Source organism: Saccopteryx leptura, chromosome 3, assembly GCF_036850995.1.
Source record: "Saccopteryx leptura isolate mSacLep1 chromosome 3, mSacLep1_pri_phased_curated, whole genome shotgun sequence".
NCBI classification, from domain to species: Eukaryota; Metazoa; Chordata; class Mammalia; order Chiroptera; family Emballonuridae; genus Saccopteryx; species Saccopteryx leptura.
The window spans coordinates 365593681-365620758 of record NC_089505.1 but is presented as its reverse complement, the minus strand read 5'-3'; the positions used below and the strand labels follow the sequence as shown (position 1 = coordinate 365620758).

At 56.6% G+C, this 27078-nt stretch overlaps 1 protein-coding gene across 2 annotated transcripts; it reads right to left on the bottom strand.

Moving 5' to 3' along the window:
• CCN4 (cellular communication network factor 4) lies at window positions 1-27078 on the bottom strand. 2 transcript variants are annotated; one of them, XM_066379560.1, is made up of 5 exons: window positions 26866-27078; window positions 14565-14844; window positions 7160-7420; window positions 3870-4060; window positions 1-1973 (listed from the first exon to the last, which is right to left on the bottom strand). In XM_066379560.1, exons 1-5 carry the CDS (start codon window positions 26932-26934, stop codon window positions 1674-1676), a joined length of 1101 nt encoding a protein of 366 aa, XP_066235657.1. In that variant the 5' UTR covers window positions 26935-27078; the 3' UTR covers window positions 1-1673. The 2 variants fall into 2 exon arrangements, with proteins under 2 accessions (XP_066235657.1, XP_066235656.1); XM_066379559.1 differs by having other exon boundaries at window positions 3870-4063; window positions 26866-27076.

The following is a 27078-nucleotide window of genomic DNA, read 5'->3' as shown; positions in this document are numbered from 1 at the left end:
GCACCTAAATTAACTGAACTTCAGATTCTCTTCTCTTACAGAAGGGACCCGGAGAGACAGTACAGAGTGAAAAACATGACAGTGAGAAGTGGCTTATTTTGACCCATTTTCCTGTTGGGATGCATTTAGAAAGCTCTAAAAGTAGCAGCGGGGAGGGGGCGGGGACTTCGAGTTATCAAGTCAGCCCAGCTTGGGATTGGAACCTCGACTCCGCCACTTACAGGCCGGGTGACTCTGGTCAGATTTCCTCACCTTCCTGACTGCTCCCATTTCACACTGGTCAGAAAAGAAGTAACAATGGGCCCTTTTCCCCACAGTCCCCAAGCTTGCCTAGGGTAGAGAAAGCGCTGAGAACATGGCACGTGGAAGGTGCCAAATAAAAATAACAACAGGAAATAAACACAAGCCTCATTTCCACGAGCAACAACCTTCTCTTCCCGTTAGCTTCATCTCCTTTGGCTCCTAATCCCACTTGAGTGGGTTCCTGTTTCTAAACAGCTGGTAAACCTCTGTCCTCCCACCCGAACTGGGTGGGTTGGGTCGGGAGACCCAAAGTCTGTGACACGGGTCACTGAGGCAGAAAGAGATGTTGTGTCCTGGGCCCAGTGACCCTCGCCACCCAGGCCGATGCCGACTGGACCCCCTTCTTCTCGGTCTGCCCCACACCCAGCCTGGACCTCTTCGTCACTTCAGGGAGGTCTGGCCCGGACGTGCGCTGAGGCCCCTCAAGGGCAGAGGAATGTCCCAGGACACCGCTCCCATGGGTCTAGAGGCCGTCTCAGGGGCTCCACCAACTCCCAGGAGCCCCCAAGCCGGGCGCGGGTCTGCATTTGAGGAAGGGTCTGGCCAGTGCCCCAATGTCCTGGTGGTCAGCAGCGGATTCACGCTAGAGTCCATTGCTCCTTCTGAGAACTGGCTGACCTCACTCTGCCCCTCAAGCATCGACTGGACTAGGGACTTTTCCCACGAATGAGAATACGATTCATCAAATTGCATTTCTAACTGAAATGAACCCAATGTGTACCCTTCACAGAGGAGTGAAGAGAAACTTAACCGCAACGATACCCGGTTAATAGATACAATTTCCTATGAACAAGCAAACCCAGATGACCATTTGCTTCACTTGGGGTATACAGATCTTGGGGGTCAGAGACACTTTGGGGTGCTGTGCTCAGGGCTGCCTATTCAAGTGCCACTCAGGGGCACACAGGGGCCAGATAATAGACTGTCCCATCGTCCTCACTCCCGTCTGTCCTTTCGAATGGATCCAGAGTCCCATGGTTTGGCCTCTCCAGAGGGAATCAGCGATGTTGGGTGTCCAGCTGATTCTGTCCTCGGGGACCCAGGAGGACTCCTGGCGATTTGCACCGGCCAGACCAGGCTTCGGGCCGTCCAGGACGGATGGAGACAGACACTTTCTTCATAGTGTACGCAGAACGCAGCCAAGGACGGACCCGAGCCTGGGCCCGAGAAGCAGCAGCGTAGCGGGTCATTTGGGCGTTTGGAGGCAGGGAAGGGGCCCAGGGTGTGGAGACAGGGAAGGGGCCCAGGGGGTGGGTCAGGGCCATTGGGAATGAATGGGAAGGGACCAGGGAAGGCTCACTGGTGGGCCTCAGAGGGCTGGCTGCTTTGCAGGCGCGGGGCCAGGCCGGAGCCCTGAGTCTTGTGCCCGCCTAATTGGCAATTTCCGAGAAGTCAGGGTAGGATCGCAAGTCGGCGAAGATATCATTGGGGTTCCTGCAGGTCAGGTTGCAGAAGCAAGCGTTAATCCAGAGGACCTGGCGGGAGAAGCCGGGCCCGTCGGGACACTGGAAGGAGACGCTGATGGTCTTGGACTTGTAGGGGACGCAGCACCTGTTGTCCGTGCAGACCCCGCAGTACTTGGGCCTGTAGACGCGCGTGCTGACGCAGCCGGCGAGGGTGAGGTTGACGGGCGCCTCCGGCTGGTACACAGCCAAGCACTTCTTCCCCTCCTGCGGGCAAGGAGATCTCAGGCGGGCTGCGCAGAGGGCGCCCGGCCCTCTTCCCTCCTCACGCCCCGCGGGGGAGCACTGGCCTTGCCTTTAGATGGACAGCACCTCCAGGCTCGGAAGGCCCCGCCCCCTACCGCCACACCCGCCCTGTTACAGGGTAAACTGAGGTCACGGATGGGGACTGCTCTGCTGACATCGCACTTCGCAGTCTGCAGTCTCCCTTCTTGCCTCCATGTCTGCCTGGCCACTGCCCAGTCCTTTGTCACAGTTTCACCAACACAGGACGCACGCTTCTGTGGCTCCTTCAGTCAACCAAGTGGCCCAGCTTGGTAGTGGCAGAGCCACCATGGGACTCCATGACCGGGGACACGCTTTCTCCTAGCCTCCCCCTCCTCTGCCTCCCACGGCCTCTCACACACCCTGACCGTGCGCCTGACTCAGCTGGATTGGTGTTATTTACAAGCAGCTGTCTCACCACGGGCTGTGGGTCACCCCAGAGTGGGGCTCTTGCTGCGTGGCTGCAGTCTAATTCCACGCCTGGTACCAAGCAGGCACTAAGTAAACTGCTTGGACTAATAGTTCCAGGGTGGGAGGGGGGGTGCTACCTTGTACCGGAACCAATCCAGAACCAGCGGGAAGGAGGAGATCCAGGCAACATGGGGCCTGGGGCTCATACAACGTGAAGAAACCCCTTAGGCATATGATTATGGAAACAGAATTGGGTGGTGAGGGCAGGGGGCTGGGGTGACAGAGGGGACTTGAATTAGCTTTATGGTAAAGCCGAGCAGTCACCAAGCTGGGACCTTTGCTCCTGTGTTTCCTGCTCACTGTCCACGCACACTTGCGTCATGAGATGTCTGCTGGGTGCCTCCCGCCCACCAGGCACCGAGAACAAAGGCTGGGGAGCAGGGGAGATAACCAGAGAGAAGAGGAGAAGGAAGAGGAGGAGGAGGAGGGCCCAGCTGAGTGACAGGGGTGACTGGCGTAGGGACAGGGGCCGTGGCCGTCTGCCGTGTAGGGAGGTATCGTAGGAAGCTGGGCTGTCGGGTCTACTGGGCAACCCCGTCCTCAGCATCCCCAAGGAACCATTTGTACTGACTTTCTTTTTCTTTAAGTGACACCAGGAACACGCACAGCCCCAAGGCCTAAGCACGGAGGCCCTGACTGAGGTCATGGCATCCATTTCTACCTCTGAGGCCTGGGGCTCAGCCTAGTGTCTTCCACTACACACCCTTGGTCTTTATTTTCATGACGTCAGCCTCTCAAAGCTAGAAGGCGGTCTGAGGTCAGCTCCAATGTTTCACTGACACGGGGCCAGGGGCTCAGAGACAGGAGACTGGCACAGCCACGTGCAGGCAGAGCAGACGGGCATTTGACCCCAGCTGTCCCCAGACCCATTTTATTTAGTGCTTCCCTGTCACCCGACGTGGCTGTCATGAGGTGCACACGGTGACAGCTGATCAGGAGCAGAGCAGAGTGGCAGTCAGTGAGGGGGTCCCTGGGTCCTCTCCAGAGTGACCTTGATTCTAATACAATGGTCACCACAACCATTCCCGTTGAGTGACATTCACAACACACCAACCCGGTGACACCCTTGACCCCAGTAACCATTAGGAGGCGGGCTTGTTTATTCCCAGTTTACAACGGCCTCACGAGAAAGCCCGGGAGCCAGGCTCAAAGCTCCGCTTTTCCGTGAAGTCCGAGACGCCTGCCCTGCCCTGGGAGGTGACCCACCTTGATGTGCCCTGGGAGGTGACCCACCTTGACGTGCCCTGGGAGGTGACCCACCTTGATGTGCCCTGGGAGGTGACCCACCTTGACGTGCCCTGGGAGGTGACCCACCTTGATGTGCCCTGGGAGGTGACCCACCTTGATGTGCCCTGGGAGGTGACCCACCTTGATGTGCAGACGGATGTCCGCGTCACAGGGCCGCAGGGTGCACAGGCGGCTCTCCTGCTCGGGCCAGCAGCGGGCGTTGGCGTTGGAGACCCGCGTGGAGACGCCCAGGCCGCAGCTGCTGGAGCAGGGGCTCCAGGGGCTTGTGTAGGTGACGCAGTTCCTGTGCCAGGGCTCGACCTCGCCCGCGGCTGCTGCGGGCACGGACCAGACTCCCCGTGAGCCTCCAGCCTCCATCTCTCCTAACTCCCCCGTCACCACTACGGGTTGGGTCCCTGACACTCAGCGAGGAGGGAACTGGCAAGGTGGCTTCTAACTGGTCACGAATCCCCAGGGGGAGAAGGACTTGTTCTGAGCTCCTTACACTTCTCTGGAGGGAAGACCATCTTTTCTTTTCTTTTCTTTTTTTTTTTACAGAGACAGAGAGAGTCAGAGAGAGGGACAGATAGGGACAAACAGACAGGAACGGAGAGAGATGAGAAGCATCAATCATTAGTTTTTCGTTGTGGCACCTTAGTTGTTCATTGATTGCTTTCTCATATGTGCCTTGACTGTGGGGCTACAGCAGACCAAGTAACCTCTTGCTCAAGCCAGCGACCTTGGGTCCAAGCTGGTGAGCTTTTGCTCAAACCAGATGAGCCCGTGCTCAAGCTGGCGACCTCAGGGTCTCGAACCTGGGTCCTCCACATCCCAGTCTGATACTCTATCCACTGCGCCACCGCCTGGTCAGGCAAGGGAAGACCATCTTTAGAGATGGGTGGACCTGAGTTCAACTCCTGCTTGACCACCTACCAGCTGTGTGGTCCTAGACAACCAGCCTGGCCTCTGTCTCCTCATGGGAATATAACATCTGCCTTGTGGGGCTGGTAAGACAAGAAAAGGAATCTAGAAGCTGACGGAGTTGTATCAGGCATCTGTTTGGTGCTGGAAGTAGCAGGTTACAAGACACTGTTCCTGACCCTGCAGAGGTGAAGTTTATTTGAGGGAAGGTCAAAGGCGAGCAGCACACCCAGCATTGCATCCGGGTGAAGCTGAGGGCATGGTGGTTACAGAGACACACAGGTTTCAGAGCTGGAAACGCATGGGTCCAACTCGGGGCATGCCCACCTGCAAGTGGGCCGAGGGTGGCATCTCCCTCCCAAGACTGTGCGTGAGAAAGATCGGTGCACACACGTGGCGGCACTCGAGCTGTCCCTGCCTTTAGTAAGCCCTCCATAAATGTGAGCACGTGTGGTTTCCTGACCACCGGCTCTCAGGTGGCTCTATTAATGTTTCTGTCCTGGTGTCTAGGACGCGGTGAGTGTTCACAGACTCTCGGAGAAACAAAACTGGAGTGAGCTAGAGGAGGAGGTCAGTGGAAAGCCAGGGAGACAGGAGAGAGCCCACTGAAGATGGACTGAGGGACACAACAGACAGACCCCAAGGGGAGGCCAGAGAGAAAGGAACAGGCAGGGGGTGGGAGGGAAGACAGATGGAGGGCAAGCGTAGGGGAGGGGAAGAGAGAGGGAGAGGGAGAGAGAACGGGCCTGGGAGACAAAAATGGGGGTGGTGGAGGGGCAAAAAACAGGAAAGAAAAGACATCTAGTAGGGTGAGGGGAGAGAGAAAACGGAAGGGTCAGGTCTTCATACCCGCCCCTCTAGGCTAACAGGTGTGCAGGGATCCCTGGTGAGTGAATGAGGGATGGATGAGCGAGGGGACGGCAGAGAAGGGGAGACCTGGGAGACAGAAGGGAAAAGGGAGAGGCCTCCGGGGACAGAGGAGAGGCTGGTCCGGGTGAGCTGGGCTGCGAGGGTGGAGGGAGGGGGTGCTGGGGAGGGATTTGCCTAGGAGGATAAAAGGACTTTGGTTTCTGGGTCACCGGCTGGGCAGGGAGGCTCTGCTGTGTTCAGTCAGAATGGGGTCACTGGGCCACACACAGCGGCTGACAGCTGCTGCCTCCCCCACCCTCTGACCCTCCTGTGGCTCTGCCAAGGTGGGCTGTGGTGGGACTGCTGCCGGGACTTACTAGGAACAGAGCTTTCCCTGTCATCGCCTCTATCCACAGGGACCGCTTTGTCATGGGGCTGACTCATCCCTGTGGGGGACTCTAAACCCTGCCCAGAGAGGCTGTGCCATCTTGAACTATGGCAGGGGGTGGGGAAACCACCCTCCTTCCTGGTCCAGTCAGACCCACCCAGGGTGCACGGCCTGAAGGGTTGGTCCTTTTATACCCTCTGCTTTCCTGCTTTCTGGTTTGTTCTTTCCTGAAACACTTCCTTCACTTGGTTTCTGCACAACCTCTTCCTGTATCCACCCCTTCCTTGTCACCTCTACTTCCACTGCCCAAGTTCAGATCTCCAATCCACCCATAATTCATCCATCCATCCATCCACCCATCCACCCACCCATCCATCACCCATCCATCCATCCATCCATCACTCACTCATCCATCCATCCATCCATCCTCCATCCATCCCCTATCCATCCATCCATCTTCCACCCATCCATCCATCCATCCATCCATTCATCCTCCATCCATCCATCCATCCTCCACCCATCCATCCATCCATCCATCTATCCATCCATCATCCATCCATCCATCCATCCATCCTCCACCCATCCATCCATCCATCCCCTATCCATCCCCCATTCATCCATCCATCCATCCATCCATTCATCACTCATCCATCCATTCGTCCATCACCTGTCCATCCATCATCCATCCATCCATCCATCCATCCATCCACAAGACAAACATTAATTGGTACATGCTAAGTGTCTGACATTGGCTAGGCTCCAGCAAACTGGTGAAACAAACAGACCTTTCTCTGCCCTCCCTTTCCAGGGCTTCCTGTAACCTGGCTTACCTGGCTGAAGCCTCACCTGTTCCCACCCTCCATAGTAAAGGAGAGCCATGTCCTCCCACTCCTGCCCTCGCACCTGCTATGCTGGCCTCTCCTCTCCAGGTACCCACTCACCAGCCCTCCTCCACTTTGCACCCCCCGCCTAATCTCCTCACTAGGATAATAGTGAATCACGCGTGACTGGCTTTGTTCTTTACAAAGCACATCCTCGTTTTACACTCAGAGGGTCCCACAGGACAGCAGACAAGAGGTGTCATTCCCACTTTGCCCAGGGGAAAACAGGGTCCAGAGGGGATGTGACTTCCCCAGGGTCACACAGCTAGTGAGTGGCGGACAGGCATGGGGTTCTGGGGCTTGGGCCAACCACATGCAGGTGCTCGGATCCCCAGGAGGGTCTGCCGCCCACCCCCAGGGCCGCCCCCTCTGCTGCCACGCCCAGCACCCACCTAGGTCTCCCGTGTGACGTGGTGCTGTCTTCCGCAGCCTCCTGGCTTCATCCTCGCACACCCACTGCTCACAGCAGCGGCCGGGCAAGCTGACCCTCCGCGGGTGGTGGCACCAGAGGCGCGGGGGGCGCACGCGGAGGCACAGCGGCGTGCAGCCCACCGCGCCGTCCATGCACGTGCAGTTGAACTTGCAGTTGGGCTGGAAGGACTGGCCGTTGTTGTAGCGCACCCCATCCAGAACACAGCCCACGCCGACCACCTCTGCGAACACAGCACGGCTGGGTCAGGCCCAGGGTCCCCACCGGGGCAGCCGCCGTGGTGGACTGCGCCCAAACCCGGGACTCTCCCACCATCGGGGAGGGGAAACAGCAAAGGCAGGCCCAGCTAGCTAGCCATGGTGAGTTGGCAGGACGTGAGCAGAGAGCGGGAGTTCCTTCCGCTGCTGCTCATTGAATAATAATAACACCTGATGGTGGAGTAAGAGGATACCGCATCACCGGGCCAGGGACCCAGGTGGCCGGCTCCCTGTCCTGTCCCCAGCACAAAGCCTGCAACTGACAAATATCTGTCACTAGGTTCACGGTTCTGAGCAGGTCAGACATGGAAAACCAATCAGAACACTTTGAAACAAAGGTTCCATTCATTCCATACATATTAATGGTGTATTCTAGGTGCCGATGATTCAATCGTGGGCAAGACAGACAAAAGCCACACCCTCCCAGAGTTTACACTGCAGTGGCGGTGACAGAGGACGACATGCAGATCATCTAGAATGTCGATGGGGACACGTGCCAGGAACAGGGAAGCAGGAGGGGAGTTGGGAGCTGGGCAGTTGCAGAACTAAGTAAGATGGACAGGCAGGGCCTCGCTGAGGTGGGCAGGTGGGGCGGGACGGGCCTGAGCTGCCCAGGTGCTGGGGGAGGACATGGGCGGGGGCCAGAGATGAAGGGAGAGGGGGCTTGCTTGGGGGCTCAGAGGAAGGCGCAAAGTTGTTGGAGCCTAGAGCCTAGAAGGGCGCCTGACACGCAGTACGTGCTCACAGGAAGCTGCTGACTCAGTGTTGGGAGCTGTACTCATCAGGAACATTGATGCTGCGGGTGGAGACTGGGCTGAAAGTAGTGAGCACACTGTCAGGAGGCCACCCGGTAACCCAGGTGAGAGGTGGCGACACCTGAACCAGGGAGAGATGAAGAGAGAGTCGCAAGGAGAGGCTTTAGCATTCTGGGTCCATTTGAAAGCAAGAGCTACCGGGACTAGCTAACCAAAGGGATGCGATGATGAGGGCAGAGGGCTCCTGCCAGGACTAGCTGACCAAAGGGATGCGATGAGAGTGCAGGGCTGCCGGGACTAGCTGACCAATGGGATGCGATGATGAGGGCAGGGTTGTCGGGACTAGCTGACCAATGGGATGCGATGAACGGAGGGCTCCTGGGCTCCTGCCGGGACTAGCTGACCAATGGGATGCGATGATGAGTGCAGGGCTGCCGGGACTAGCTGACCAATGGGATGCGATGAGAGTGGGGCTCCTGCCGGGACTAGCTGACCAATGGGATGCGATGATGAGTGCAGGGCTGCCGGGACTAGCTGACCAATGGGATGCGATGATGAGTGCAGGGCTGCCGGGACTAGCTGACCAATGGGATGCGATGAGGAGTGCAGGGTTGTCGGGACTAGCTGACCAATGGGATGCGATGATGAGAACGGAGGGCTCCTGGGCTCCTGCCGGGACTAGCTGGCTAATGGGATACGATGAGAGCAGGAGGCTCAGGAATGACTGTCAGTTCTGGGACCTGACCCCTGGACAGAGACTTGTCCTTAGAGGAGTAGGTTTTGGGGGCAATGAGACTCAGTTCTTCATTAGACATGAGATACGTGGTTGACACCCGAGTGGCCTCAATGACGTGTCCGGCCTTGAGGACAGTGCGAGGAAGTGCAGGCAGGAGGCCCGGGCAGCCAGGGTCCCCACCGCGGAGACTAGTTTGGAATCCACAGTCTGCCAATAGCTCCGCCTTCTCCTGGATGTGCCTGAGGGTGGGTATTAATAATGATAATCGCAGTATCAACCAGGAGAGAAGGGGTCCTAAGCGCCGGCTCTGTGCTACGTTTCCTGGCATGGCTGAGTCCATCCCGTAAGGAAACACTGCCACCTTACCACCTGACAACAGTAAAGGAGGGAACACGGGTGAATCACTCATTTCTGTGTCGTCACCCCGACTGCGCCCTCTCACTCCAGGAAGGCATGTGCCCGCGTGTGCATGCGTGCGCACCTATGAGTGTACACGCACATTGGTGGCGGTGGGGTTTGGCGGGGGTCTAGGGTGTGTGCTGAAGCCCAGGTCGCTGCCCCTCTGTGGGTGGACTCCGGTTGGAGGAGGCAGTGCCAGGTACCTGAGCCCTTGGCACAGTGGTTCTCACCTGGAGAACCACTTTTTAAAGTCCCAATGCCCACACCTGCCCCAGAACGTGGGGGTGGACCTGGGACACGGTGTTTTTACTTTTTGGCCTTAAAAAAATTTTTTTTAAAGCTTCCCAGGCAAATTCATTTGCAACCAAGATTGAGAAACACTGTTTCTAGGAGCTGTCCCCAGTCTCCTGGGCGATGCGGGGGGCGGGGGGCAGGGGTGCTGGTGGCTCTGCTGTGACTCACCTGCCACTACAGGCTGAAGGGTGGACGGTGTGTTCGATGGCTGCGGGGGGACCAGCGGTGGCCTCTAGCGCCCCCACTTTCTGGCTAACAAGTGGGAGGAGCAGCTTCAGTGAAGCTGGGTGTTTCCTCCACCATCGCCTATCTAATCTCAGACTTGCGCATCCGGCCATGGCCTGGCGAGCTTCCCTCTTGCTGAAGGACTTCCAGGAACTCAGGTCACCTTGCTCTGCTATCGAGCCTTCACGCCCGTAACTTACAGCCCTACAGGACTGACTATCAGCTGCGCAGGAGCAGGGACAGTGGGTCATGCCTTGTTGGAACCCCGTCACTGTAACACCGTGTGAATACATCGATGGATGGATGGGAGGTGGGGCGAGCCCCACTCTTTACATTGGGCGGCTGGTATGGATCAGGTACTTGGCATCTCAAACATCTAAAGAGATAGGTGTTATCCATCTGTCACTCCTTCCTTGGAAAGTGACACTTACAAGGTCAGGTAGCTAGCCTAAAGTCATATCTTAGTTATGTTACCGGGATTCCAACTCAAGTTGTCTAGCTCCAGAGCCCATGTGTGCTGGGTTTTGTCCAGCCTCACTCTTCCCACTGGGGAGCCTGAGCCTGGCCCTGGACTGGCTCCACCTCTGAGGATGACCTTGGACAGGGCCGAGATGACCTCGACAAGGGAAAGCTAAAACAAAGCCGCACAGCAGTGAACACAGCCACTGATCACGTCTGAGGCTTTCGTGCGTTCTGTTGTTGATGTTAAACAGCCACTCGAGGCTGGTTTGGTCAAGCACCTTAAGGGATGTGTCCAAGGTCACGTAGCCGGCAAGTGTGGAGCCAGGATTCAAAACCCAAGTCCGTCTGCCTGTAGACTTCATGGTCCCTTCAGCAGGACACACTGCCCAGGCCCGACCAGCTGTGCTAAAGGCAGAGTAGTGTTTGTGTACGGAAACAGGCAGAGATGGAATTCAGAGGTTGCCCTCTGCCCACAGAAGTATTTAGTTTGGCTCACAGAGTAGTTAAAAACTCTCTCTCTCTTTTTTTTTTTTTTTTTTTGAATATGCTGCCAACATGTACAAATTATACCCAAATCTGAATTTTTGCATTTTCTTGAAAACTGAGCAGCGTGGCCAAGACCGGGCTCACTTTTCTGCCCAGCCACAGTGGCTAGTGCCCAGAACCGGCCACCTCTGGCTGCCAGAGCTTGCACTCACCACTTTGGCCACGACCCCCACCACTCTCCCTTTGGGTTTATGTCCCAGTGTTGCCAATGGTGACGTTTATTACACACCTTGTCCTGACGCAGTTATGGGCACATCTCCAAGGACAGACAGCCTGCCCAGGGACCGTCTGCTGGTTGAATTGACCATTTGATGAATTTTTCTATGTAGAGAAACTCTACTTTTTCTCCTGTGGTCCCCGGTGCCTTCCTCTCTGTCACTGTCAGAGCCTAGACTCTTCCTCCCTGTACTAGCGTCTCACACTCAGACACAGTGGCAGCCTTTCTGGGAAGATATTCAGTAGAGCAGTGCTTTCCAGCCTGCTGACACTTGGGGACCGGTGAAGATAGTAGAATCACTTTGGGGACCGCTAAGGCAGAAATCACCCCGAGCATAAGCGAACTCGATTCAGATCATTGGATGTAGAACCTTCACACAACATCAGGGGGGTTAACTCTTTTGCAGACCCACATGAAATTTCTGGCCGAGCAGTTTGCAGACAGCAAGTTGAAAAACACTGCAGTAGAGCACTACTTAGTTGTGTTGTGGTTGTGTGTACACACCACACAAGATGTGCATATCTGTGGGTGTGCACGAGTGTGTGTGTGTGGAGGGGGTGGAATTGGGAGGCTGGGGGTGGGTAAACATCTACCTGGACAACAGAGTTCACTGTGCAAATAAGTTTGAAAAAAAAGGGTTTCTTATGATAGCTCCCCTTTTGAAATTTGACAATGCCCATGAACTTTTCAACCCTCTGAGAAGTTCTGTAACACCTGTTTAACGTTATCTATTCCAATATCCGCAAACCTCTCTGACCAGGGAACATGGGGCGAGTGGTATCCCTGTGACAGTCCCCTGCCGGCCACAAGGAAAGGGAGGAAGAGGAAGCACACACAGAGAGGCCCACGGTGGGGGAGCTATGAGGCTGGAGTGATTGAAGCAGGGCCTGAGTTATCATGCGGTGTGAGGGTGGGAAGGTAGTTCTCCAGGCCCCTGGTGGGGAAAGGCGGTGAGGCCCCCACAGTCTCTGAGTCCATGGGAGAATGCCCATAAGGGCGTGGTGCCTGGCACACGGTGAGATGTCGGCACAGCTTGAGAGATTAGTATGATGACGGTGAACTGAATCACCTTTCCAATGATCTTGAAGGACAGATGGGAAAGAGGTGACGAGACAGTCTCCTATGCCTGGAGGGGCATCTAGTGCAGGGAGGCTCAGCCAGACTTCCTTAAAGGATTTGGGGGGAGAGCATGTGACTGACTATATACAGGGCCCCTGCCCCACCCGCGGTTTTGTTTCCTATGATCTCAGTTACCTGTGGTCAACCATTTTGTAGCCCTTTCTGAAAATATTCAGTGGACTATTCCAGAAGTAAACAACTCACAACTTTTAGGTTGCAGGCTGTTCTGAATCTTGTGATAAAATCACCCGCCACCCTGCTCTGTGGCACCCGGGACGCGAGTCGTTCCTCTGTCCAGCACGTCCACGCTGCGGATGCTCCCTATCCCTGAGCCACTGAGAAGCCGTCTCGGTTATGAGATCGACTCTTGGGGGGTCACGGTGCTGATGTTCAAGTCACCCTTATTTTACTTCATGATGCCACAGCCACTTAACTTTGTTTACATACAGTATATTGTTATGAGTATTCTATGTTATCATTAGCTACAATTATCGTTGATCTCTTACTGTGTCTATAAACTCAACTTTATCATAGGTGAGTGCATATAGGAAGAACGTGGCTGTCTACGGCCATACCACCCTGAACGCGCCCGATCTCGTCTGATCTCAGAAGCTAAGCAGGGTCGGGCCTGGTTAGTACTTGGTTGGGAGGGAGAACGTGGTATCCGTAAGGTTCAGCACTACCTGACGTTCCAGGTGTCCGCTGGGGGGCCCGGGATGTGTCCCCTGCAGATTTAGGGGGGCTACTGTATATTAGCAGTCAGTCTCACACCTGAGCATGCATGGGAATCACGTGGGAAGCTTGTTAAGAGTGTGGATGCCATCCCCGCTCCCAGAAGTGCGGAGTACCCAGGAAGAACACTCTCCCCCCGGCACGGCAGGTGACTCTGTGCCGGTGGTGCTGGGAGTTCTGTTTGAACACACTGTTCTGTGGGGCTAGGGGTGCATCTGAGGAAAGGGAAAAGGGAAAAGATGGGAATGTCACCGGTCAAGCTAGAGACTTGGTATGAAAGCGGAAGCGTGAACCAATGACCGCAGAGCAGCAGGTGCTCGTAAACGGACCGTGAGGCTCAGATAGGATTGTCTGATCAGGGATCTGTGCGCGATTCACCAACAAGCCAACTCAGGAGACGCAGTGAGGGAGCTGAGGACGAAAGACTGTGCCGTGTGCAAATATGGACCAGGCGTCTGTGGAGCCATAGTTCATGGCGAGGGAGGGGAAGAGGCGCTTGGGCTGACGAGGCTCTGGGGAACCTTTCAGAGGTCAGGCTGCTGCGCCATGGTGCCTAGTTACCTCTCCTTGTCATGCTGGCTCATGTATCTTGGATACACGCTTAGATGATTCAGGCTAAAGGAATACCAGTCCAGATAGAAGCAGGAGATCAGAAAGTCCCAGAAAGGAGGTCTCTGGGAACAAAAAAGGACATGATGTAGCACTTGGAAGAGAAAAACTGACAACACACCCCAACAGCCCTCCCCAACATGAGAATATTATAAAGACCAAAAGTTAAAAGCCAATAAAATAAATAAAAGCAAAGGCAAATAGAAACTTCAGGAAACACAAAAAGGCTTCATAAGAAAGGAAATTCAAACAAGTATCTCATGCTGTAGTAAACCGTATTTGCATACTTGTAATATTATAAACTGTGATTACTGAATGAACAAAAATATGACAATGATATTGGAAGATGGGGAGGTATCATTGAGGAGCTAAGTCATTAGGTCATATACTACCATATAAGATCATCAATAAATGATCTAAAATTGATATTTTAAATCAAACAAGTTATAACAATAGTTATATAGTCATCACTACCAGAAGAAAGGGCTACAAAATCAAAGCTGACTGTAGTAACTGAAAGAATAGTAACTGGGTTAAGAGGGAGGAAAAAGCGATTGTAGGCTGCTGGCTTTTATTCTTTCAAGACCACTGAATTTAAAAAGCTTGTATTATTTTAATTGACAATATCACTAGAATAACGGGAGCTGCGCAGGGTCCTAGTGCCCCTGGGAGGCCATGAGCAGCCAGCAAAGGGTCCTACCACTAGGAGAACAAACACAGGCTGAGTCATTCCTGCCGGCTCCTTTCCCCTGGAGTCGGCCCGGGGTGTGCCTCCAGGTCTGAGAAGAGAGCAGGACCCCTGGTGATGCAGACAAGAGAAGTGCAGGCACCTGTCCCTCTGCAGGTAGGTCCTAGCCCTGGCCTCTTATTCTGAACTGGAGTGTGTGTGTGGGTGGGGGGGAAGGGGTACTCCTGCAGAACAGGGGCCTGGCCATGGGGGGGGGCTCCTGGGGGGTCCCTGGGCCACAGCCGGGGATGCTGGGAGATGGCTGGAAGGTGGGGAAGGTGTCACTTACGTGCACACACTCCTATTGCGTACCTCGGGCGGTCCCCACTGTAGTCGCAGTAGAGGCCCCGGTGGGAGTCACAGACGGCAGCCTCTGTGCAGTTGTCCCCGAGCTGCTGTGCACACATCTTGCAGCACTCACAGCCGTCCGTGATGAGGCTGACCCCCAGCGGGCAGCGGGGTGGGGACGGCGGACACTCGCACGGCCACTTGCAGAACTGAGGGCGTGAGGTCGTGTCCTCCAGGGGCGCCGGGGTGAAGGCCATGGCCGTGGGGGCTGGGGAGAAGGCCTGCGGGGGGGGGGGGATGGCAGAGATGAACAGCGGCTGCGGGGGGGGGGGGTCACCCTCTCAGCTTCGTGGTGTTCATAAGGTTACATAAAATTATGTCTGTGCTTTCAGCACGGGGTTGCACATCAGACATCTCCTTGCTCCTCAATGAAAGAAACAGGGCCAAGGACCTGGCAGTTCAGAGAAGTGAAGGCGAGTGCCCGAGTCACCCTGCTGGTGGGCAGTGGGCCCTGGTGCTGCATCAGAGCTCCGCCATGCTGAACCACATGCCGCTCCCTTCCCTCCTCCCTGCTCGCTCCTCCCTCCCCTCCTCCTTCCTCCCTCCCCCTCCTCCCTCCCCCTCCTCCCTCCCCCTCCTCCCTCCCCCTCCTCCCTCCTCCCTTCACTCTCCTCCCTCCCCTCCTCCCTCCCCCTCCTCCCTCCCCCTCCTCCCTCCTCCCTTCACTCTCCTCCCTCCCCCTCCTCTCTCCCCCTCCTCCCTCCTCCCTTCACTCTCCTCCCTCCTCCCTCCTCTCTTCTCTCTCCTCTCTTCCCCCTCCTCTCTCCTCCCTTCTCGCTCCCCCTCCTCCCTCCTCCCTTCCCCTCCTCCCTCCTCCCTCCCCCTCCTCCCTCCTCTCTCCTCCCTTCTCGCTCCCCCTCCTCCCTCCGCCCTCCCCTCCAGAGGTCGGTGAGTCGGCCTATTTTACAGAGGGGGGAGCTGAGGCTTTGAGCAGGAAAATGCCTTCCAAGAAGTCACCCATAAGGGGTATGCAACATAATCAAATGTCAAAATAACCTGGAAATGTTTTCTCTGAACATATGTACCCTGATTTATCAATGTCACCGCATTAAAATTAATAATAAAAAATAAAGAAGTCACCCGTGAGTCGTGGCCCATAGCCCATTTCTCTTTTCTCTGCATCCTAACGACCTGCGCTCTTTACGTCATTACAAAGGGTCCTTAAGAGCTCACAGCGCCGGGACTCAGATCAACAGCTGACTTTTATTATTATTATTCCCCTGAGCACCAGGAAAGCGCAGGCACAGGGGCTTCAAGCTGTCTGGAGATCCAGTCACCTTCACGCCCCTCCCTGGACCACCATCCAGACCTCCTTGCCCGGAGCAGAGTGTGGGCTGCGGCCAGCTGCCAGCCGCCCAGGCCAGTGTGGTCCCTGCTGGGAGCTTCCTGTCCGAACATCTCAACCATGACGCCGGAGCTCTGAGGAGAGCGGAGGTGGCCCAGGACTTCTGTGTGTGTGTGGGGGGGGGGGGGTCCCAGGCTGCCCCCGCCATCTCGAACCAGAGGAACACGGCGCTGTGGAATTTATAGACCTGCGTTTCATTCTTTGAATAACAGATGCTGAGATGTTCAGACAGACTCTCCCTCCCTTTGCCAAGGAGGAAAATCAAAGAGGCAGAGGGACATGTTCAGGGTGACACCTGGGCTGAGACACACACGGTCCTCTCTGCTCTCATCTCTACCCCCGAGCCTCCTCTGGGCTCCTTTAGTCACTCAGCAAACGTTGGCAGAGCGAGTTCTCAGTGTCCCTGAAGTTGAGGCATTTGAAGAGGAATGTGGACACTTCCTGTGCATGTGGGACCCACGGCTTACAGGAAAAACACACACGAGAGGCTACTTAGGACAGCGTGAGGCTGGACGCAGGGTGCTGGGCCCCCCAGGGGAGCCCCAAGCTCTCTGAGCACCAGGCAGGACTGCCCGCAGTGGCGAGTGACACCCACGCTTGCGCACTTGGCTGCCAGGACCAGAGGCCAGGGCAGGGGGTCTGGGGTGAGAAGCTGATGTGTTGGACTCCTGGTCCTGGGTCCGGCACGGCGTAAGCGCAGTCAACACCGGCTCAACAAGTAGAGGGCCCTCGAAAGGCGGGAAGGCAAGCCCCGGCTTGAGGATTGTCAGCTCCAGGCTGGTTTCAGGCAGGTTTGCCAGCGGCAGTGACTGCTCTGGGGTTGGCAGTGCTCCTGATGTTCACCTGTTCTTTGCTTTTCCTCAGAAACACAACATGACCTCAAACCCCCAAATCCTCAAAAACAACCAGACGCGCACACACACCCCTTCCTGACCGTGGAGAGAGCAGCCTTCCGTGCCTTGCACAGCCCACGGTACAGGAGCTGCCCACCCCCCCACACATTAGAGGGTGTGTGGCAGCCTCCACCCAAGAAGAGAGCATGAGCCCGGAGACAGAGGTGGCTCCCTCGGGCGGCCTGGGACGTGTTCTGAGCCTCAGTATCCCCTCCGTGACCTGGTCACGATAACGCCCCATCCAGGAGTCATTGAGAGGCGGAGGGACACACTGGTGCAGGGTGTGGTGTAAGGCAGGCAGACGCTCAAAAGCATGACTTCCCCTCTCCGCCCCCATAGCACCCAGCACTTGGGGGGCTGGACACTTTGACCTGAGCTGGATGAGCTATTAACCTGGGGGGTGCCTCTCTCTACATGGCCACTGTTCATCTTGCTGTCTCCCTACCAAGTCAAAGACCCCCAGAAGGAAGTGGCAGAGCAGACACTGGACAGAGGCAAAGTGGTTTGTGTCCCCCGGCACAATGGAGAAACGGGCTCTGGGCGCTCTGAGTTAGGCCCTTGCTATTGGCGCCATCTAGTGGTACAAAGCCAGCCAGCCCTCACATGCACGCTCATGCACGCTCATGCACACATGCACACGCGCACGCACACACACACACACACACACACACACACACACACACACACACGGGACATCAGCCTGCTCGAATGTCCAGCGGGATATGGCATGCCCACCTGCACATTGCCTTGGTACATGGACCATTGTCATAAAACTATGGACTTTCCGTTTTCATCCTAAAAGGCACAGGAGAAACCTCCCAGCCCAAGAACAGAGGCCCCCCAGACCGTCTGTTCATTGAATCCCTGGAGAATTCCACCAAATCCGAAGGTCCCAGCACGCTCGCCCTTCCCACACCTGGAGACCAGCCATCAGCACGGCTGTAGCGCTCGTCCTCACTGCGAGTGGTGGGAGGCGCTGCGGTATTGTGACCTTGTGCTGACCTTGAATGGTGGTCTGGGGCTGTTTGGGGCATGGGTCTCTGGTCACTCTAGCACCCCACATTTGGCCTGAGGAGATATCTAGAGCCTCATTGCAGAGCTGCGGCTCTGTAGGGCACCCCACGATGCCACCCTGGCCTCAGCTACCTGATTGGGCTGCGTTAGGGTCCGCGCCCCAACCTGCAGTGCCCGCGCAGAAAGACACGTCCTTCTCTACAGCGGACAGTGAGAATATAACTCCTGTGACTCTCTGTTTCTGCACTAAGCAGGCAATCTGTTCTCGTCTAAGCAATAGGTACTGGGGCCAAACCCATAAAGCACAGAGGTTCACGCACGTAGGTGGTGACATCGGAGGACTTGGAGGGCGCTCGGTGTTGCCAGCAGCAACAGATGAGGCGGCCAGAGCACCTACCCAGAGACCTCTCTAGCATCTCCCAAATGGGACTCTCTCCTTCTGGGGCTGAGGGCCCTGAGCTCACACCCGAATCCTGAGTTCTCTGGGGATTGGAGTCTGTCCCTGCTTTCCCAAGCACAGACAGGGGCCGACCGCACACCCTGATCCCTCCTCGAAACAGCCCTGACTGTTGTCATTTTATCCATGGTGAGCTGCCCGACCTGGGCTGGCTGTGCCCGTTGTACAGATGGAGAAACTGACCTTGGAAAACTCACGGCCATACCAGGCCTGCCCTGTTTTCTCCTAACAGCAGAAGTCAAGAGGGAAATAAGGTGACGGGGGTGGGGTGGGGGACGGGAGGGTGGAAACCAATCATGAAGCAAGAACATGGTATAAGGAAGTTCAGAGAAAGCGGAGCACAGCCTTGGGCGTGTCCAAACTGCCGTCGGTCGTATACAAGTCCCTCGTACGAAGTGCTTCCGGAACCGACGCCTGCAGATGCCACGGTGTTTACAGGGAAGACAGGAAGAAGGAGGCGACCCCGAGATGCCTCCCCGGGCCGGGTGCCCTGTGCTCCCTCAGTCAGCCTGTCCCTGCTCGGTTCTGCCTGCTCAGCCTGAACACAGCAGCCTCCACCCAGCTCCCAGCTCAAACAGAGTCCCTTCCTGTCGGTTCCATATGTGGCTGTGTGTCAAAGGACCGCTGAGGCCCCGACGCCGTCCCCAGACATCCTGACTTACGAGGGCTGGGCAGGAGGCTGGCACTGAGATTTCTCAGGGGGGTTCAGAATGCACGGTGGTGGGTGGACCACCCCGGGGACCTGAAAAGTCCCGAGTGATGAGAGAGATGGACCCGCCCACTTCTGAGAGCATGTGGCTCTCGGTGCAGCGGGCTCTGGGATGCAGAGCCCAGGGCTTGACTTCTGCAGTGAGGGGAGCCCACCTCCCCAGCCCACGGCCACTCCCAGCTCTGCGAACTGCGCCGCACTCGCCCTCTCTGAGCTTCTAAGTCCTCCTGTGTGAGACGGTGATGATGACAGCATCCTCCAGCAGCCCGCAGGAGGAGCCACTGGTACCATCCCCATTTCACAGGGATGAAAACTGAGGCTTCAGGAGCTTACGAAACCTCAAGGCCTCGCAGCTGGGAAGTGGTCCGTGACCCGGCTGTCCCTCCAGAGCCCTCGCTTGTCATCGCCATGCTGCATGCTCCCTCATTCACTCACAGTCATCCACCCGCCACTCATCCTCCGTCCACCCATCACACACCTGCACTAAGCATCCCCCATGCGGCTGGTGCAGTTGAAGAAGACGTGTCCCTGACCCAAAGGGAGTCACAGTATCGAGACCCAAAATATGACAACTGCCTGCAGTTGAGCCCAAGCTAACAAGGGCCCCAGAAAAGGATACAGGAGCCCCTCGAGGGTCTTTTCGGAGACAAGTTGCTCTTTCCGGCCCTTCTGTGCCCAGGAATGCGCCTGGCACACCCTGGGCAAGCACTCAGTGAACAATAGGGAAGGAAAGGCCCAGAACTTCCTTTGCTGGGGTTGGGGAGGCCGCACCCAGATTTTCCACAGGGGGGCAGGGTTGAGACAGAAACAGCCCGAGCTGGCCCAGCTGGGCCTGGGAGCTTTCAGGAAAGGGCTGCCCTGTCTGGAAGCTGTTTGTGTCCATCCTTTACTGAAATAAGAGGTCCTGGGACAAGTGGAAAGACGTGGCCCCAGGCCGGGGCTCAGGGTGGTGGACGTGACCCACCTGCCCGCCCCACCCCACCCTCTTCATCACTTTGTTCTCACGTTTCTGATGTAACTGATGGGGGCAGCCACAGTGTGAGAGGGTGGGCACCTCCTTTCTGAGCACCTCCCAGGAGTGAACCCCTGGATCGCTGGAGGGGCTGGCCTTCTGCTGTCCAGCAACAAGCTATCTCCCTGGGCTTCTAGCTAAACAGGCAAGACTACCATTCTGTCCAAAAGGCAGGGTCATGAGTCCCTGCTCCCTCAGAGGATTCCTCCTCCCTCAGACCACCCCTTCCCCCTCCGCCATCCTCCCCTGGGCGGCTCACGGCACGAGGCCCTTCCCTCTGCTCCTAGACACCACGCAGGGCTCCCAGAGACACAGGGTGGACCCCTCCCTTGCTCTCCTTTGGGCCTGGGCTCTCATTCTCTCTTGCTGCCTCTCCACCCCCGCTCACACCCCCGCACCACAGCTTAGCGATCCACAGTCGTCCCAAGTCTAGACTCACGTCCAGGTTGGGGGCCTGGGGCCGGGCGGGCACAGATTTTGTCATGTCTCCTGGCATGACCGTTATTCAGGGTTTGAGAGGCCCAGTTCCTTCTCATCCAATTCTATCTTCCTCCCCCTCCTCCTCCTCCTCCATCTCCTCTATGAAAGGAGGAGGAGGAGGGGGAGGAAGAGGAGGAGAAGGAAGAAAAAGGAGGAGGAAGAGGAGGAGGTGCAGAGTTGGCAGATTAACAGAATGTCAAGGTTGGAGGAGAGACTAGAGTCCATCAAATTCAATGTTTCTTTTTAAGCCAAGTGTGCATAAACATCCTCAAGGCACCCCTTAACATGCAGGTGCCTGGGGGTGTCCCCAGGCGTTCTGGCTCAGGGCCCTGGAATTGGCATTCCCCCCCCCCACAGCCCTCTGATTTCTCAACACACTCCTTTCTGCTAGTGTCAAAACTCTATCTCTAATGTGCGAGCCATCCTCCATGGTGGGGACAGAGCCAACCCTGTATCACCAACCACATCTCCAGAAATAGGAAGGGCTGGGCATGTAACAGGGCTGTCAGCAGTCATGGAAAAAGCATATGGGTGGGCTATGAAGTTCATAGTCAGTGTGCAGGGACCCTGGCTATGGGCTGTAAGACACAAGTCTCACCTACAAGAATCATTAGCACCACCATCAGCACCATCAGCACCACCATCAGACCATCATCAGTACTATTGGCACCACCATCAGCACCATTAGCACCATCAGCACCATCAGCACCATCAGCACCACCATCACCATCTTTACCACCATCAGCACCATCAGCACCATCATCATCAGCACCATCATACCATCAGTACCATCAGTATCACCACCATCACCACCATCAGCACCACCATCACCACCACAACCATCACTACCATCATCAGCACCATCACCATTATCATCACCATCACCACCATCACTACCATCACCACCATCACCACCATCATCACCATCACCACCATCAGTACCATCAGCACCATCACCACCATCACCACCATCACCACCATCACCACCATCAGCACCACCACAACCACCACCATCACCACCATCAGCACCACTATCAGCAGCACCACAACCATCACCACCACCATCAGCACCACCAGCACCACCATCAGCACCACCATCAGCACCACCATCAGCGCCATCGGTATTTCTTTCTCCTACATGACAATCCAAAGTGTTCACTGACTTTCTTTAAATGTGCAGGGAAGCCGGCCAGGATGTGAAAACCTTGAAGTTTCAGGAGACTCTTCCCCCTGCCCCCCTCCCCCACCTGAGCCCAGCCCAGCCTACCAATTAGTCAGTCTTTCTTCCCACACCCCTGGTACTGAGACGGGGGCTTTGCAAACCTCTGCTCACTGGGAACTGGCCCTTGTCTGCTGTCAGCATTTCCACTCAAGCTGGGGATCCCCGCCCCTACTATTGCAACAGCGGGACCCCTTCTCCATGTCCCCTCGGGGGCTGAGGGGCTTCATATAGCTTATCTCCACTTCATTCTAATTCCCCCAACAGCCCCAAGAAGCAAGTGCGAACATTATGCCCTTCACAGATGCAGACACTGGCTCAGATGGGCCCAGTCCCTTGTCTGGGGGCATGCGGCTTACAGGCGGAGGGGCTGGGCCGGGGACCCTCAATATTCTTCCTCCCCTCCTGCTATAACTCCTTCGTGGACACTTGCGTCTTTCTGCGCCAGCGCTGTCTAGTGAAACACAACGTGAGCCCTCTCTGAGACTTGACATTTTCTAGTAGCCACCCTAAAAGTAATAAGAAACAGGTGACATTTGTTTTAATAAATTTAGTTTGACTCAACACATGAGTACATATTATCACCTCAATATGGAGCCAATGGAGAAAATGGTCATGAGGATTTTACATGCTTGTATTCACACTGAGTCTTACGGCTCCTTTGGGACTGGCCCCAGGTCTGATCTCAGTAGCCGCCCGTGGTGAGCGGGTCCTGATTGAACACGGCTAGGCTAGACTCTAAGGGTACTGCCTGCCCCATAGGAGTGCGGTTTTCTAGTGAGCTGAAGTGTACAGAGTGCTCAGGACACTGTGCCAGACGCAGTGAGCACTTGGTCCCCGGGACATAGGGTGCGCCGTGGTGTTATGAATGAATGAGCCATGCGTCCACACTCTGCTCCTGGACATCTGAGTGTCACACGGTGCTATGGGGACCTCTCCTTGCTTTCCGGGCTTCACCTGGCACCCCGCCTGGCCCCTCCCGGGACTTGACCCTGTGCCATACGGAGCCCACAGTGTTGTGTAGCAACCCCTCCCCGCTGCCCAGAGGGACGGTGCAGGTTCCTGGGAGGAATTCCGGGTTTCTGTTTGTACAAAGCTAAAGGCAGCCTCCTGCCATTTGGCTGTTCTGCTGATGGGGCTGGGGATGGGGGTGTCCTTTCTGAAACCTGGGGGAGGTCCCTCTCTTCCATCCTGCTGATGGGCTCAGGGGGACTGCCCAGCCTGAGGTCAGCGTCTGGTCTCCCAAGGAGCACAGCTCTGTTTGCATTCCAGAGGCGAGCCTGCCAAGGGCTGTGCCAGGTGGAACATGTGCCCGTCCTGCACCTGAGACAAGCGGTGGGCAGAGGGGCCCAGAGCTCAGAGCAGAACACCCAAGTGGCCAGGAGAGGCTCTGAGCAGGGAGCTCGTGGGTGTGGGGCCCGGGGTGGGGTTGGGGATGCTTGCTCAGGTCTAAACTGTGTCCAGGAGGTGTAATGAAGGCACACGGCTCATGCTCCCACTCTTTTTTTAAGGGCTACGCCACATACTCAGGTCCACACCTTTCTGCACGGGGTCCGGGGGGGAAGGAGAGAAGAGTTTCCATTTCACACCCAGCACACCACCCTGTTGCACTCACACACACCTTGGGGATTTATGTGCTCACACAAGCTGCGATCACACACATGCTGTGCATACGTGTACGCCTGTGCACGCCCACACACGTGTACATGAGAGACGCGATATGGAAGCCAAAGACCCAATGCTTCTGACCCTCCCTCGAGGGGTCCCGTGTTCACTGCCCAGCAGCAGGGAGCTGGGGAGCTGAGGTTCTGGGCCCCGTTACCAAGCACAGATAGTGAGGTCCGGAGTGGCCAAGGGACTCGCTGAAGCTGGGTGGCCGTCACCAGCCTCACTAGCCTGTAGCTCTTATAGGGGCAGGGGCCACACGCTTCTCATGTCTACACAAGTGCGTGGGCCACGAAGGCAGCAGGCTGTATGGCCAAGAGCTGGACCTAGGCTCAGATGTCAGCTCTGCTATTAGCTGTGTGACCTCAGGCAAATGACTCAACTTCTCTGAGTTTTAGGTGTAGCATCTCTAAAGGAGGATCATGCTATCTTCTTAATGATGTTGCCAGGAGAGTTTTAGGAGGCACTTACTGCTAGTCTGGTGGACAAACTGCGGGAGATCTTAGGTATGTATATACATGGGGGTCTTAGGTGTGTGTATACGTGGGGGTCTCAGGTATGTATATACGTGGGGGTCTTAGGTATGTGTATACATGGGGGTCTTAGGTATGTGTATATGTGGGGATCTTAGATATGTGTATACGTGGGGGTCTTAGGTATGTATATACGTGGGGGTCTTAGGTACGTGTATACGTGGGGGTCTTAGGTATGTATATAGGTGGGGGTCTTAGGTACGTATATACATGGGGGTCTTAGGTAAGTATATACGTGGGGGTCTTAGGTATGTATATACGTGGGGGTCTTAGGTATGTATATACGTGGGGGTCTTAGGTAAGTATATACGTGGGGGTCTTAGGTGTGTATATACGTGGGGGTCTTAGGTATGTATATACGTGGGGGTCTTAGGTAAGTATATACGTGGGGGTCTTAGGTACGTATATACGTGGGGGTCTTAGGTATGTATATACGTGGGGGTCTTAGGTATGTATATACGTGGGGGTCTTAGGTATGTATATACATGGGGCATCTCGCCCAGGACTCAGCGGGCGGTGCACCAAGTGCCTCCTCTCAGTGCCCGGTGAGTAATGAGTGTTTGCAGAAGGAGGAAAGAACGCAGAGAGGGAGGAAGAAGGCATCCCTGCAGCACACCTTTACCTTACAGGCCCTTCCCTGCACTGGGCTCCGGCTCTGCCCTCGCCACCCCATCTCGCTGCTTGATTTCTCGCTCCCTCCTTCAATTACGGAACCTCCAGAAAACGCCTTCCCCTCCGATAGGACGAGTTCCCCCCTCCACAGCCTCACTTCCTCCAAGCTTTCTTGGCAACGCGCACAGCCTCTTTCTTCCATAGGCACACATCTATAGTCATTTTTTCCGTTAGAATCCCACGGGGACCCCGAGTGGACTTGCATTCTGTGTACGTGTCAGCGTGGGAGGGAGGGTGGCCGTGTCTGGGACTTGGCTCCGAAGCAGAGCCCTGGTTGCCATGTGTGTCCCACAGCCCTCGGGGGGTGGGGACGGTGAGGATGCCCTGCGTGTCCCAGCGCTGGGCTGGGGAGCCCCTGAATCGGGCAGCAAGTGGGGACTGGCTCGTGTCCGGTTCCCAAAGAACATCTCCAGACGGGGGCTGCACAGAGGACAGATGCCTCGCCTCCTCCAGGGAGCCTTCCTTCCATCTTGCTGTCTTGGACCGTCTGGACTTTTGAGTCTTGTGCGTGTCCCCTCAGCTGATCCTGTGGCTTGGTGCCCACCCTTCCCCAGCGTCAGTGGCTCTGCGGAGGCATCTGGGGTCCCAGCGTCCTGGGTCCCACCAGCCGATTCCCTGCCCCCGGCTCCACCTCTCTCCAACCTCGCTACTCCACACCTCGCACCATTTCTCCATCCACCCCCTGTCCTCCCAGCCGGAGCAGCCCTGAGATTACGGCTGGCTTGGCTCTCGCTAGCGGGCAGGAAATGTTCTCTTCCCTGAAACTTGGGAAGCTCTGGAAGAAAGAGCGGGTTTGGCAGGAAAAGTTCTCAGTTTGAGCCCGGGCTGCTGATTGATTACGGGACCCCAGGCAAGCCCCTTACCTGCTCTGTCTCCACTTCTTTCATTTGTAAAAATGGAGTTAACGTCTTTGGGGTGGGGTGGGGTGGGGGCAGGCAGGCACCATGCAAGCTATGGAGGCTTTAACAACGAACCAGACAGACAATCCCTGCCCTCACTGTCCCTATTACCCAGCTCCTGCGAGGCAGCTGCCCACAGTCAGCCATCAGCTCTGAGCCTCAGATCCGGTTCAGTCAGAGCCAGCTGCTTGCTGACTGAGCCTCAGTTTCCTCATCCATGAATGGGGCCCAGGGACCCCAATGGAAGCTGTCAGTGTGAGCGGGGAGAAAACCTCTCTTGCCATCTCCCTCCATCTCTCGGTTTTCCGATCGGCCCTGGCCGGGCTGAGACGCCCTGGGTGCCGAAGCTCTCCCCAGCCGACCCCCTCCCCACCGCGTGCCTGCCTCCACGCCCAGCCCCTGCAGGCGGGCTCTGTGTGTCACGTGTCCTGCTCCCCTGGCTTCTGGGAGGTGCAGACCGTTCTCCCTGCCCCTCAGTGTGGCCCGGGGTGGAGGTGAGAGACAGAGAGCCCCCCGGCACTCCTTGGAAACCGCGGGCTTCGTAAGCAGGACCCAGACGTGCACGCTTTCCTCCACTGTAGCGGGCTGAGCCAGCCCGAGGCAGCGGCAGCTGAGCTCAGAAACCACCCCAGCGCCGTTTACTCAAGAGATGCTCTTCTGTGAAAGCTGGCATCTTCCTTTCCAACATTTCTTGGCATTTTCCATGTCCCCTTCCTGTAGTATGTCCAACCCTTGCAGACACATTCCCCCCTTCCCTCCAAACCCAAAGACTCAAGAAATTTCCTAACAACGTGCTCACTTTAGGCTGCTCAGAGAGGGTGAGGGACTAGCCCAAGGTCACACAGCCAGCCCGGCCGCCAGCTCCCTGGGTCCCTTCCTTTCAGCTTTGTTTCAGGGGTGAGAGAAGGCACCGAGGACCCGTTAGTTTTGTTTCTTCAGGTGTGTCCCTTCCGCCCCGCCTTCCGGAACCTGCTGACCCCGTGCAGCCCTCCTCCTCACCCTGGGCCCGGCCCTTGCCCTCTACGTGGGCACCTCCCTGCCTCCTCGGCCAGCCCCTCTCCTCCTGCTGGGTCCCCCCTCCTCCTGCTGGGTCCCCTCTCCTCCTGCTGGGTCCCCTCTCCTCCTGCTGGGTCCGCTCTCCTCCTGCTGGGTCCCCCCTCCTCCTGCTGGGTCCCCTCTCCTCCTGCTGGGTCCCCTCTCCTCCTGCTGGGTCCCCCCTCCTCCTGCTGGGTCCGCTCTCCTCCTGCTGGGTCCCCTCTCCTCCTGCTGGGTCCCCCCTCCTCCTGCTGGGTCCCCTCTCCTCCTGCTGGGTCCCCTCTCCGAGTCCCTCCAGGCAGGACTCACCGCGACCAGGGCGCTGCCCGCGGCTGCTGCGGTCACTGCTGCCAGCGTCCAGGGCAGGAACCACCTCATGCCTGGAAGTCAGTGGCACAGGCATCGACAGAGCAGTCCAGAGGTCCGGCAGGTCTCGGGGGAGCTGGGCCCAGACTGGCCAGCCCATCAGGAGCGCCAGCTGTGGCTCTTCCCGCCGCCCTTGGGGGTTTTATTAAAGCAAGA